The following is a 13,377-nucleotide window of genomic DNA, read 5'->3' on the forward strand; positions in this document are numbered from 1 at the left end:
TGAAGCGCCAAATCGAACGCGTCGTCCAACGTTTCCGGATTTAGTAGTGCTACCCTAGCCGAAATCCGTTGGGGAAGTCCAGCAATAAAAGAGGAACGAGCCAATCGCTCGACATCCCTCAGGGTCTTTTCGTTATTTGTCCCTACCAGTTCTTTCGCTCTTAAGGTCACCTGACGGTGCAGACGGCACACGCGGTGGATAAAATCTATGATACGTTCTCGCGGAAACATGCTTATACGCTCAAGTTCCAATCGGAGCTCCTCATAACCACGGCATGGGGAATATCGGGCCCTGAGGAGGGTGAGTAGCTCGGCTACGCTCCCACAACCATTCCCCTCGACATAGAATCTGATTGGTTCGTCTAATTTAAATATGAGGCCGTCCAGGAATCTGTCTTCCTGGCCGGACGGTACACGTTTTACAGCACGCTGTATCGAGGCAGCGAAGTCCTCCAAAGTTACTAGGTCGGGGTCGAAACGGGGAACGTGGTCGAGCTCCCGATACACTCTCACCTCGTCGGCTCGGGCTTGCCATACGTCCATTCTAGACGTCTCTAGGTCGTTAGTCCGCGAGCCGAAAGATAGCCCATTGCCCGAAGGCGGTGTGGGAGGAGGAGGAAGAACGGAAGATATTCCACCTGAGGTTCGTACATTAGAGGGCTGATCCGACGGGGATCTAAGCAAACCACCTGGCATTGTTATACAATGCTCGGCAAAAAGGCTTTGAGTAATAGGAAGCGTAGTCAAGTTACGAGCAGATAAGATTGCGACTAGTCGCGGTTATACGCGACGGCGCGATCTTTTCTTCTAAAAGGGGATGATTAGAAGAATCATATCCCACTTCTGACACCAGTTTGTGACGTCCTCATATAGGACTTCCTGTAAATCACCCCGAGCGGTTGGAATGATTTACCGGGTTCTTGCTCTATCGAAGGGCTAAGGCCCACCTTGACTATACTTACCGGGAATATGGAAGGTGACAAGGGGTTGAAAGAATAAAGTACAGGGGATATAAGGGAGAAACGATAAGGATAAATATATTGTTACATAAATAAGATTATCCTACCTCGAGACAGCGCTTCGTCTCAGCTGTCGCTCGCTGTGTCGCTCGGGTGTCGCGCGGCACGCTTGCCGTCTCGTGTTTCGGTCGCTCGCAGTCTCGCTGACCCACGGGTAGGTCGTGGTCGCTCGCTGTGCTTCTCGGATGTCGGTGGCCTAGAGCCCGTCGTACCGCACTGTCTCTAACGTACTTCTACGCGGTCCTACGTCGGTCTCGATTCACGCGCAAGGGCTCTCCCGGCTATGCCGTTTCCTGTGTGTCGGACGGAGTTACCCTTCTTACGAATTACTATCGGCCGATCGCGCTTCGCGGAATCTGCGTGGAGACGTGGTCGCGGTATCTAGACGGTCCTCTGGTCCGTCGCGACTTCCTAACTCGAGCACTCGAGTAAGAATGATGTTTTGCGGCTCTCGATCGCGGGCCAAACCTCGCTCGATCCCCACGAATGGGGAGAACTGCCCCGTCGGCAGTTGTCGGTTGCTTCACAAATTCCTCGATTATTTCCCAATAATCGGGGGCCCTGGCCGAGCGCGGTCGTTGTCCCTATCGCTGTTGCCACGGGCTCAGCACCACGCGATTGCTACACGCGAGGCGATTCCGCTGAATCGCCTTTGCGAAACAAAAGCGACGCGTGGACAGCGAGCACGGAATGGACCTGAAGGGCCCATGTAACAAGGGTATGGCAGAAAGTCTTGTTGCAGGAAATTTAAATGCTAATGGTAATTTAGAGAAAACGAACAAAGAGATCCAATATTTCCATTATTTATCGAAAATCGCTGATTACGGGAATTTTCGCGATTCTCGACCTTATTCTGCGATCTTTAAACGTTTGTAGCTCGGAGCAACGTTAACCGATTTTGATGAAATTTTAAGCACGTATACAACTTATTGCAATCTACAAACGGTTTTTTTGTTGAATTTTCATTACAAGCTCACAAAAAAAAGTTTAAAAATCGACCTTTACTATTCTTTTCGCTATTCCAACCAAATACATTTTTTTTTAAAACGACGAAACGCGTCAGTTAGCAAACTAATCCTTCTAGCTTCGAAAAAAAACTCAAGTTGTTTGGACCAATTCTAAAAAAGTTATGCTATTTTAAAAAGTGTCCGAATATTAATGCGAGTCACTGTATACACTTCATACCAACTAACTTAAAAATAATAAGAAAGTAAATAACACTTTTTAATTTAGAGAATTGAAAAGTATAAGCTGAATAAATATTCAATTTTTACGTACATGTCTCGCCATACACGTCTTACTAAATTAACAATTACAGAGAGAAAGACTCTTTTTCATACCTCCAATACCCTCTCACTTATTTACCAGCCATATTTGAAAAATTAGCATATAACAAATTATTCTGTGACAAATTTGTTTAAAGTCTGAATTTCTACAAATATAAACGTTTCTTAATAGCTATTTATAGGTACGCCCTAATACGGGTAAATAAGTGATTAAATATAAATCAAATAAATTCTCGAACTCACATAATTAATGGCTTATAAACATCAAAATAAAAAACTATCATGGACAGACATGAGAACAAGTAAACAAGAAAGAAACCGTATATTTGTGTCTACTGGTGACCATGATTTATTTGACATGTACAATTATTGATACAAATGTATTACACTGGCGACACTGCGTTTACCATTAAACAGTTACACGATGCCACGCTTACGATCCAGTGTAATAAATAGAGAAGGCAGTGGAAAGGAAAGAAAGAAATTTGTAGTAACTAGGATTGGAAAGGAAATTAACTTGTACGGTGCTGATTATTATGCGGCTGTTACGTAGAAAGTATGCGAGGCGACTTACGATAACACACATGTTAATCATTTTTCTACTTATTAAGTAAGCGAAATTTAAAATATACGTAGATCACATGAAATAACCGAATCCAAAGGTACGTTTTATAGCATCCCAATAATACCTTTCCCAATTTTCTTTTGTTGATTCTTCTTCACTGTAAAAAATATATTAAATTATTTTTCATGCAACAAACTGCTCATGTGTTTCAAAAAATATATCGCTAATTATTTACTTTGGGTTTGCATTACCGATTTTAATGAAATTTAAATATGTTGTAAAACTCCACATTCTAAACAACTGTTTCCTATACCTACCTATACCTTCCTATGTTACCGCCGCTCGGCCTTAGTTTCCGAGATATTCGCAAAAATATTATTAAATTTCTTGGTTTGGTTTTATAATTTGAATTAGGTTTTGATTAGATTTGTTAGACATAACTGCAAATACAGAACAGATTCGTGAAATATCTCATCTGTGGTTATTTATAAACGGCATAGTTTCGCGGGATTGTATTATGTATTATGGCTCAGTATGTCATGAGATATCGGTAGGTATAGGTATGGAGCTAGGGTTTGAGATAGGGCATAGTACATATGTATATATACAGTGTGGACTGCAAATATAAAAATTTTAAGAATTAATTTTTTACAATTTTTGTTGAATTACACAGGTGTAGCTGTGGGCCCCCTTGAAGACCCCCCCCCCCCCAAATCTATCTCCCTACGTATACCGATATCTCGAAAACGTTCAACACATGTGTAAGTACCTGATTCCAAAAAAATACTAAATTATTTTTATGAATATCTCGAAAACGAGTTATTCAGGAAAAACGTGGAAAAAGTTATTTATAAGCAAGCATACCCTTAATGACATATTTCAAGGTGATCGAAATCGATAATGAAAACCTAGAGTAAATAATTATCAATATATCAATGAATATTTAAAAGACAACTTTTATTCATTTTCTTTGGGACGAACCATTAATGAAATCATTCCGAATGGCCACGAATGTAAAGCGGAGAAGGTATTCCTCTTCTTCGTACATATTGATTTGGTAATTCACATGTGCACAGATTGAAGGGTCGGGTGCAATAAGGGGACTAGCGCTCGGAAGTGGGAAAAATTATTGTTCAAACACTAAAAACATTAGAAAATTAAATGTTGTTAAACTGTATTTTAAAAAATATAGTGTTGTAAAGCTCGTCACGACACATATTTATTCTATTTACAGTTTGTTTGTCCAACCATTACTATTCAAGCTAAAAATTATACACAAAAAAAATTTCATCGCCCAAAATCATTATTTCCTTAAACATAAATTGCAATAACTTGAATAAATGGAGGGCTGAGAATCATAATGGAATGAGTCACTCCTGCGGTGTTCCGCGTAGGAGGAGAGGAAGCGGGGGAAGGGGGGATGGAAGTGAAGGAAAGCGTAATAAGGGAATTGGTGGGGTGATAAGGGAATTGAGGGAGGAGGTGAGAAAGGAGAGCGGAGCGAAGGAGGGCGGAGGAGGAATGGAGAGGGGAAAGCAGTAAATGGGAGGAGTGGATGAAGGAGGAGAATAAGGGAAGGTCTGAAGGAAAAGTTGGAGAGATGGGAAGAAAGGGATAAGAGGATAGAGGAGGTGATGGAGAAGGTAGAGAGCTGGGAAAAGGAAGGAAGAGGCGGTAAAGGAGTGGTGAAGGAAGGGCAAATGGAGGAGTGGAGACTTAAGCTGAGAAGAATGCAGGTAAAGCAAGATAAAAAGGAAAGAGAAGTCAGATGAAGCAATGTGGTGGTAGAAGGATTGGTGATAGAAGGAAAGGAGGTGGAGGAGGAGGTGAGAAAACTATGGGGCTGGATGGGACTGAAGGGGGGACGTATAAAAGAGGTGGCAAGGATAGGAAGAGCGGGATGGAACGGTAGTGGAATGGTTCTAGTGAAATTGCCAGAAAGGGAGGAGACAAGGAAAGTGATGGAAGCGAGTATAAAACTGAAGGGCGGGAGAGAGAGAGTGGATGATGAGCTCACGGAGGAGAGGAGGGGGGAGATGGAAGATTGAAAGAGAGGCAGAGAGGGAAAGGAGAGGGGGATGAGGGGGCAGGAGGCTCATGTGGGAGAGAGAGTGAGGAAAGCGGTGGTGGTGATGGGGTGGGTTTGGGGGATTGGTAAGAGGAGGTTTGGGAAGGACTGGGGGAAAAGAGTACGACTATTCGATAAGTTGGTGTGGGCGACGGTGAGTTATGGGGTAGAGATATGGGGGTGGAAGGGCAGAGAGAAGGTTGAGGAGTTTCAAGACAGATTTCTGAGATGATTGTTAGGGGTGGACTGGTGTACGTCAGGTTATATGGTTAGGGAGGAATTGCAGAGGGATAGGTTTGAAGGGTATAAGGGCATGGAGATACGAGAGGAAGCTGATGGAGGGGCCAGGAGAGGAACTAGCAAGGATATGTTAGAAAGAAAGAAATGGCAGGGAGAGGAAGGGTAAACGTTCTGGGGGGATGGGAAGAGGAAAGGAAGGGGTTCTTTGAGGAGAAGGGATTGACAGTGGAGGGGTTGGAAAGCATGGGGGAAGGGGGAGAAGAGTTAGTAGAATAAGGAAACTGCAGGAGGTGGAAAAAAGGGAAAGTATTAGGGATTCGAAATTTAATAGATGGTATGTAGTGGTAAAGGGGGTGGGGGTCCCGGGGTAAATACCTTCTTCAAATGAATAAGGCCTGAGGAGAAAGGAGGTGGAGGTGCATGGCCAGGTTTAGATTAGGGAGTGTGATGAGGGGTGGGAGGTAGTGGGAGGAGGAGAAGCGGAAATATAGGGTTTGTGGGTGGGGAGGTGAGACATGGGAGCATATGTGGGAGGAGTGTACGGGATGAAGGGAGGGGAGAGGGTGGCAGGAAGTAGTGGGAGAGGTGCTGGGCTATGAATGGATGAGGGGGAGAGGAGTGGATGAGGAGAGTGGAGGAATGGAGAGGGGGAGGAGTGGAAGGAGGGATGTTTAAGGAATGAGAGTGAGAGGCGGCAAGCGGAAGCGGGGGTCAAACGTTAAGGAAGGAGGGAGTGTGGGTGCGTGCGTGGTGCAGGGGAGCGAGCGAGCGGGCGAGTCGTTCTAAGTAGAGTTAAGTAGTTACTGAGAGGTTAACAGGCGAGTAGGTTTAAGAGGTCATGCTCAGTCAGGAGGCCGAAAAAAGGGTGGTCTTTGGAATTTTTTTACTCAAAATCTATAAAACATTTCTCAAAAAATCTTTTCTCCTTTTAAGGATTGCATCTAGTACCATTGCATCTAGTACCGTGCGTAATCTTTTTATTTAAAAATATTTATCAATAACTGAGTTATTGTCTATCGCTCGAAGGTTCTCTCAAAAAAGGCTTCTGCGGTGACCACTGCTGCTCGATAGTCGATCATCTAAAATAAAAAATTCAAAAGGATATACTTATTATATTATATTATATAGTATTTGAACGAAGGTTTCTTCGAAATATTGATTTGGGAAAAAATGGCTGATGTTTAAAGTAAAAGTTTCAATTTTTATCATAAATCTTGCCTGATTTTCGTCAATTAAAAGAAAACTAAGCATCGGATTAAAAAATCCGTTGTTCAAATACTAGATAATATAATATAATAAGTAAATTCTTTTGAATTTTTTATTTTAGATGCTTGACTTTCGAGCAGCAGTGGTCACTGCAGAAGCCTTTTCTTAGAGAACCTTCGAGTGATAGACAATAACTCAGTTATTGATAAATATTTTTAAATAAAAAAAATTACGACGCACAGTACTAAATGTATTCCTTAAAAGGGAAAAAGATTTTTTGAGAAATGTGGTATAGCTTTTGTGTAAAAAATTTCCAAAGACCACCCTCTTTTCGGCCTCTTGACTGAGCATGACCCCTTAAGGTATAAGTTTTAGAGGTAGCTGTAAGAGGAGGCAGAGTGGTGGATTGTAAACCCCAAGGGGAAACAAATAAAGTATATATATATATATATATATATATATATATATATATAACTTGCACTCATAAAGTTTTTCCTTAATATATAAGGCAGATTTTCGCCAATTTTCACACTGATTAATAAATAATTGTAGATGATATGGTGATATATATAAATCCCGCGTGGCACCAACACGCAACGCGAGGGACTGCTAATTGTAAGTAGCGCATTCCCTGATAGCCAGATCTGGGCAGCAGAATCTGACGTCAGAACTGCAGCAGTCTGTGTCCGCATTTGGCTGCGTTCTGATGTGCAGAGCCTGAGGTGCAGTGCCTGATGTCAGATGGACAGCAGATCGACAGCAGATCGACAGCAGATTTCGCCGTCTGCTAGGCACAGCAACAGCGCCATCTGAGATCCAGAATTACCAAGCAATTGCCTACAGATGGCGCTGTTGCTGTGCCTAGCAGACGGCGAAATCTGCTGTCGATCTGCTGTCCATCTGACATCAGACATTGCACCTCAGGCTCTGCACATTAGAACGCAGCCAAATGCGGACACAGACTGCTGCAGTTCTGACGTCAGATTCTGCTGCCCAGATCTGGCTATCAGGGTTATACGTGGTTGCTGACTGTTGGCGCCGCGCGAGATTTATATATATATATATATATCGCCATATCATCTGCAATTATTTATTAATCAGTGTGAAAATTGGTGAAAATCTTCTTTGTATATTAAGAAAAAACTTTTTCCCTGCAAGTTATATGTACCTCAAAATTACCTCGATACTTTTTAACGGCGAACGTTGAAAAACAGGGGTTATGTCCAGTATTAATTTTCAATTAAATATTATTACATTTTTTAGCATAAGGGCTTTGTGCATACATTTTACGGTTTCGCTAGGGCTTTCTGAAGTTATGTTTTAACTCTCATAACGATCCGTTAATATTTATTCAAGTTATCGCAATTTATATTTAAAGAAATAATGATTTTGGACGATGAAAAATTTTTTGTTTCTAATTTTTAGCTCGAATAGTAATGATTGGATAAACAAACTGTAAATAGAAAAAAAAATATGTGTCGTGGCGAACTTTACAACACTACGTTTTTTAAAATACAGTGTTTCAATCTGTTTTAACGTTTGGACAATAATTTTTCCCAATTTCGGGCGCTAGTCCCCTTATTGCATCCGACCCTTCAATTATGCTTATACTATGAATTCATCAGAAATGAATAGCACAGGATATATTAACACTGTAAGTAGCGTCGGTATGTTGTCACGCCGAGGGATTCCCATCCGGGGCATGATTTTGGCGTGTTTCCACGCTGACATTAGCCGGCTTTGCACGGTCGCTCCAAACCTTCTGGTTTGACGCGTCGCCGCGGCGTGTCGCGCTGGAACGCGCGCTTTAAGCGCCCTCCTGGAGCGTGATGTTCAAAGCGCAACACTCCAAACACGCGCGCCAAATCCGCAGGTTTGAAGCGTCCGCTCCAAATTTGCAAGATTTCGCATGGAGCGTGGCATGTCCGCCGGACGCTACGCCAACTGCATCGCTGACATCGAGCAAAAGGTGTTTCTTAACATTATTATTATTTTTCTGGCAAATATTTAATTCAAACATTGTCTGTTATACGAAATATTTTTAATAACGAAAATTTACTAACAACGTGACAACATTCGAAACTTTACGCTTATTTTTTATAACCCATCGTCTCCAGGGTAAAGAATTATGCATTTCGGATTCCTTAAGACCTGCAGAAACATATCCTGAAAAAACTTTCGTTGCCAGCCAGGTCCAAAAGCTACCAATTTCTACCATTCTCCTTTAAATTGTCATTAGTGCCGGCATGTGATTAAAGTGCGGCGCGGGCTAGAACGATATTTTTTTAAACCTTGCGCCAATCAAAGTGTAAACATTTTGGTGCAAATCTTATCGATCACTTAATATAGCAATGTGACAACCACTTCCATCTGTATCATCGAGAGATTGATAGTATTGTACAATGATTAATGCACTCGGTATCAAGTAACAATGACGTATTATACAGGGTGTCCCAAAATTCAGAGAACTCCCGGAATATTCTGATGCAAAAAGACGGTAAATGTTTACTTTAAGGGAGGATTGACTTTGAGCTTCACATATGTTGTCAAGGTCATCATTCTGAACAACATTTCCCTCCAAACTTTTTGCCGCTTGGCTTTGGTTTACCAGATATTCACAAAAAACTTGGCATACTTGTACATTGAAATCTGCCTATTCAGACGCTACCAACACAACCATCTTCTCGTCGCCGTCGACTGTTGCACAGCCGACGCTATTAGTATTGGTTGGAGCTAGATTGGGGCGGGGGCCGCGTAAAGCATGGTAGCGAACCGATTTGAGTATGTGTTAAATTCAGTAGTTCTAGTGTTAACTAAAGTTTTTGCTAATATCTCGTAAACTAAAGCCGATTGCCAAAAAGTTTAGGAGGGAAATGTTGTTCGGAATTATGACCTTGGCAACATATGTTAAGGTCATTGAAATCAGAAAATCCTCCCCTAAAGCAAACATTTACGAAAAAGACATCGAAAAGTTCTTTACCGTTTTGGGACTCGAGGCTTCGTTCTCGAGATATTAACAGTTGAATATTACCGGTGAAACTTCCGGGCCACGCAGTTTAAAGTTGAGTCAGCTGAGCGTGCGGAATCGTCCGCAGGCACGCACACATAGGAAGCACGCGTAGATGCACCCCCCCTCCCCCCACACACGCGCGCACGTACACACAGAAGAGCAGTCCGCGTTAATCCATTTTCACGGTTTGAACTAGCGCATACTACTCTGTGTGTGTGTGTGGGCTTGTATCTACGCATAGCTTCGGCGTGCGCATCCGAGCGTTCGCTGTCGTACTTTCAGCTGTTGCGGCTTTAAAGTTGCGCCCCGAAACTTCGACAGCTAATATTCCACTGTTATTATCTCAAGAACGAAGTTTCAGATCCTAAAACGGTAAAGGACTTTTCGATGTCTTTTTGCATAAGAATATTACATGTTTCGGATTATCCTGCCATTTTGAGACACCCAGTATAATATAATGCAGCAACTCATCTTTGATTTGTTTAAAGATTCACTAGAGGCGGGGGGGGGGGGGGGGGTGGGGCGCGGTCGCGTGTATTTACCCTAGCTTCTACGCGGTATGTTTCATGTCCATGCGTATTCATACGTCATTATTTTTTGGTAACAACTCTGTACACAAATATATTAACTTGTACTACTCGCGCCGGTGATCGGCAGACTGCCGTGCTTCGAGCTGTTTTTATCCAAATTTTTAAACATTTATAACGACAATACGACACCCTGTCCGTAATTCCGTTGTTCTTGAGTTTCAACATATTGTGTCACGTAAAATAACCCTGACAAAGGTGATTATAGATGTACGAGCGTGCAGCGATTCCTCTATACCATTCAAAAGATCTCGCCAAGACGAATCGATTGATACCATTTTTAACTTCCAAATCAGATGGGATCATCTCGAAAAATGCCATCAATGTTCGAGATTTTTGCAGTTTTTTCGGTTGTGAACAGAAGAAACCGGTAATAAAAGCCCATCCAACCCGAGGGAACGGGTACACACATGGAAAACCGATTTAGTCTAGCAGGTTGGAGCGCTAAATGTGCCCCACAACCTTTATTCCAGGGCCCTATTGGGTTTACAATTCTTTCGACTTTTCTACTTTTCAGGCGATGTCATCCTACTTCATAGTAGAGGGCTTGTTGCAAGGGAAAAATATGGAACTTTGAGGCCATTTTTCGATGGTATTCCATCTGTTTTCGAATTTAAAAATAAGGTTAATCGATTTGTCTTGGCAAGATCTTTCTAATGATGTATAGAAAGTCTAGTACCACGTTAGAATCAACATTGTCCTTCACTCCCAGCCGTTGTCGATCACGCTGTACACATATGTATCAGTACAGTACATACGTCTGTTTTGTTTATAGCATTCATAATTCAAAACTCATTGATGATTCATGCCGGCCAAAACATATACACAGGTATCGATTTCGTATACGAAGAGAGGCCTTCTCCGCCGTGCATTTGTATTCGTTCAGGAATACTGTTCATCAGTGCATGGTATATAAAGAGTAGATAAGTTTTGCGTGTTTTCTTACCTAACTGGTACACCTATTTGTATCAAATTGACTTCAGTATGATCATTTCTCTCTGTGATTTCAATGGTGACATCACTAAAATGACCGACCGGCCACTGTTTACAGCGCCATCTTTGGACGATCTTTGTGGGCGCAATTTCAACGAACTCGCCATGTATATTACCACCGAACAACTCGAATTTTCCTGCCGTCTTTGGTTCGAGTATGACTGGCCCTTTTGTAAACGCCTGGACCATCTGTAACCAAAAGCATTACTTACTTGTAATTACAACTAGTTAGTTTATCCACAAACTGCGAACAATGTTATTTCTCTCTTGTTTAAACATAACTGACAATCTTCTATACTTGTTTTCTGACTTATCATTCAGAAACAGAGTCGTTTGCAAGCACCAGATACAAAAAATGGATACGTAGGTTATTAATTAAAGCACTGAACTGTAAGCATCATCGATTGAATTCGAAATACAGCGTAAGCTGAGAACCATCCAGATATTCTTGCATTCTAATATGAACCTCGTTATAAAGAGTACCTCCCAATTTGTTGTTAGCTGTGTAACGTCCCACGGATCTCCACACTGACGCCATCTGGGACCCCGCGGAACTAACCGTTAACACCACCTCCCAATACATAAAGATCTCACTACTAACCACGCAATTACCACCGCATTATACTTTTATACGTATTTTTTTTTTGTTAAAACATATATTAGAGAAACAAACATTATTAAATTATTGTATATAATTAATTATAGATAGCTGTATCGAAATAAATACAAAACAAAATAACAAAGTTGCAAGCCATTGCGCATGCGCGTCCCGCCAATTTCCGGGTATATAGGGAGGCGCACGCAGCACAGCAGGCGATTCGATTCGAATTCATTCTTCTGACCGAACGAATGCTCGAACCTGGATGTAGCTTATGTACTATCCAGTAGAATTTCAGCTCGCCCCTAAATAAGTAGCGGTTGGTTCTCAGTGTACAAAGGTACTGGTGCTCCTCTTGTTAGGTTATAGAACTCTGTTTTCTCAAAGGTTTCAAGCTCGCTCCTATCTTTAAATGCTAGTAACTTACAAACGAACTGTGAACCACAATATCGTTATTCTTGATTTTCGTCTTAGTCTCATGTCTAGAATAACCCCTTAAATTTAGTATCACGTGCAGCCGAACACCCTGTAGGCATGCCCTTCAAAAAGATTAAGGAATCACCTCTATGAGCCCGAAAAATGGGGGTAAGTTCAAATGGTCATAACTCCGCCAAAAATGGTCGGATCGATATCGTTTAAATATTGTTTTAAAGCGAGGAATCTCTACTTTCAGCGGGTTTTCAGATTTCAGCTGTATTGCTTCTCCGCAAAGTTATACCATTATAAAGAGCATTTTGAAAATCTTAACCAAATTTGTTCAACTCTCGAGCTTATGAAGTGAACAATTTTTTTTTTTTTTTTAGACAGGTTAAATTTATACCAATTGAAAGCGACTACTTCCCTGTGTAAATACAGTATTCAGTGGTTGTGGTGCAATTTATTTTGCAAGAGTTATTCAACTTTGATGCAAAAATCGTCCTTTGGACTTTAATTGCTTCTAGAAAGCGAAGGAATCGTTGAAAATATATAAATGAGAAAGCTGATAGAACGTTAGTTCAACTTTTCAGCCATGCTGAATTACATGTATATATATATATATGTAGGTCTTCTGATTACTATGGATAGGTACATATGACGATACACAAATATCTAGACACGAGCTATGATTATCTGCCTTGTGATTCTCGCTCTGCTATGATTCTCGCTCTTCTTAGGGCCTATGCACACGGCGACTTTTGGCAGCGATACAGTTCGCGAACGCGTGACTGCATCGCTGCAGAAGGCAACTGAAACAATTGCCAGCGATTGCATCGATGCAAACTCGCGACTAAGCGTTCACTCAGTATTCGGCAGAGTTCGGAGGGATTCGACTGCACTGATGGAGGGGGAAACACCTACAGGAGCGTTGGTAATGCGTGCATGAACTGCGTCAGCGTTAGTCACGCACACATTACCACCGCTCCTGTAGGTGTTTCCCCCTCCATCACTGCAGCTCCATCGTTCCGAACACTGCGTCACATTTGTATCGCTGCTGCATCGCGACTGTGCTACGCAAGTGTGCAAAGATAAACGGGCAGCGACTGCATCGCGCTAGCATCGCTGCCTCTTTGCGAGTGTATCGCGACTGTATCGCTGCAAAAAGTCGCCGTGTGCATAGACCCTTAGGTATATGGCTGTATTTTCAAGTGACCGATTTTAGAAATTGACAAAATGTTTAAGATTCGATAACGATTTGACGCGGGTTGATAGTAAAAACGATGATAATTTTGCTTCTTTACGGACTATATTTCAAGGGAGTACCACTTGTTTTACAACTTTGTACCGCGACTCAATACAACAGTAGACGAAATGTTATCTTAGAAAGAT

At 41.9% G+C, this 13,377-nt stretch overlaps 1 protein-coding gene across 2 annotated transcripts in view; it reads right to left on the reverse strand.

Annotated features, from left to right (window-relative positions):
• Positions 1–2,629: 2,629 nt before the first annotated feature.
• The window catches only part of LOC143368043 (activator of 90 kDa heat shock protein ATPase homolog 1), a 55,359-nt gene continuing 44,611 nt past the window's right edge, over positions 2,630–13,377 (reverse strand). For both annotated transcript variants that reach the window (XM_076810400.1, XM_076810399.1), the window contains exons 8-9: positions 10,927–11,162; positions 2,630–3,026 (exon numbers count right to left, since the gene is read on the reverse strand). In XM_076810400.1, coding sequence (XP_076666515.1) covers positions 2,942–3,026; positions 10,927–11,162 — 321 coding nt within the window. In that variant the 3' untranslated portion in view covers positions 2,630–2,941. The remainder of the gene's footprint in view (positions 3,027–10,926; positions 11,163–13,377) is intronic.

This window comes from Andrena cerasifolii, chromosome 4 (genome assembly GCF_050908995.1).
Source record: "Andrena cerasifolii isolate SP2316 chromosome 4, iyAndCera1_principal, whole genome shotgun sequence".
Lineage (NCBI taxonomy): Eukaryota > Metazoa > Arthropoda > Insecta > Hymenoptera > Andrenidae > Andrena > Andrena cerasifolii.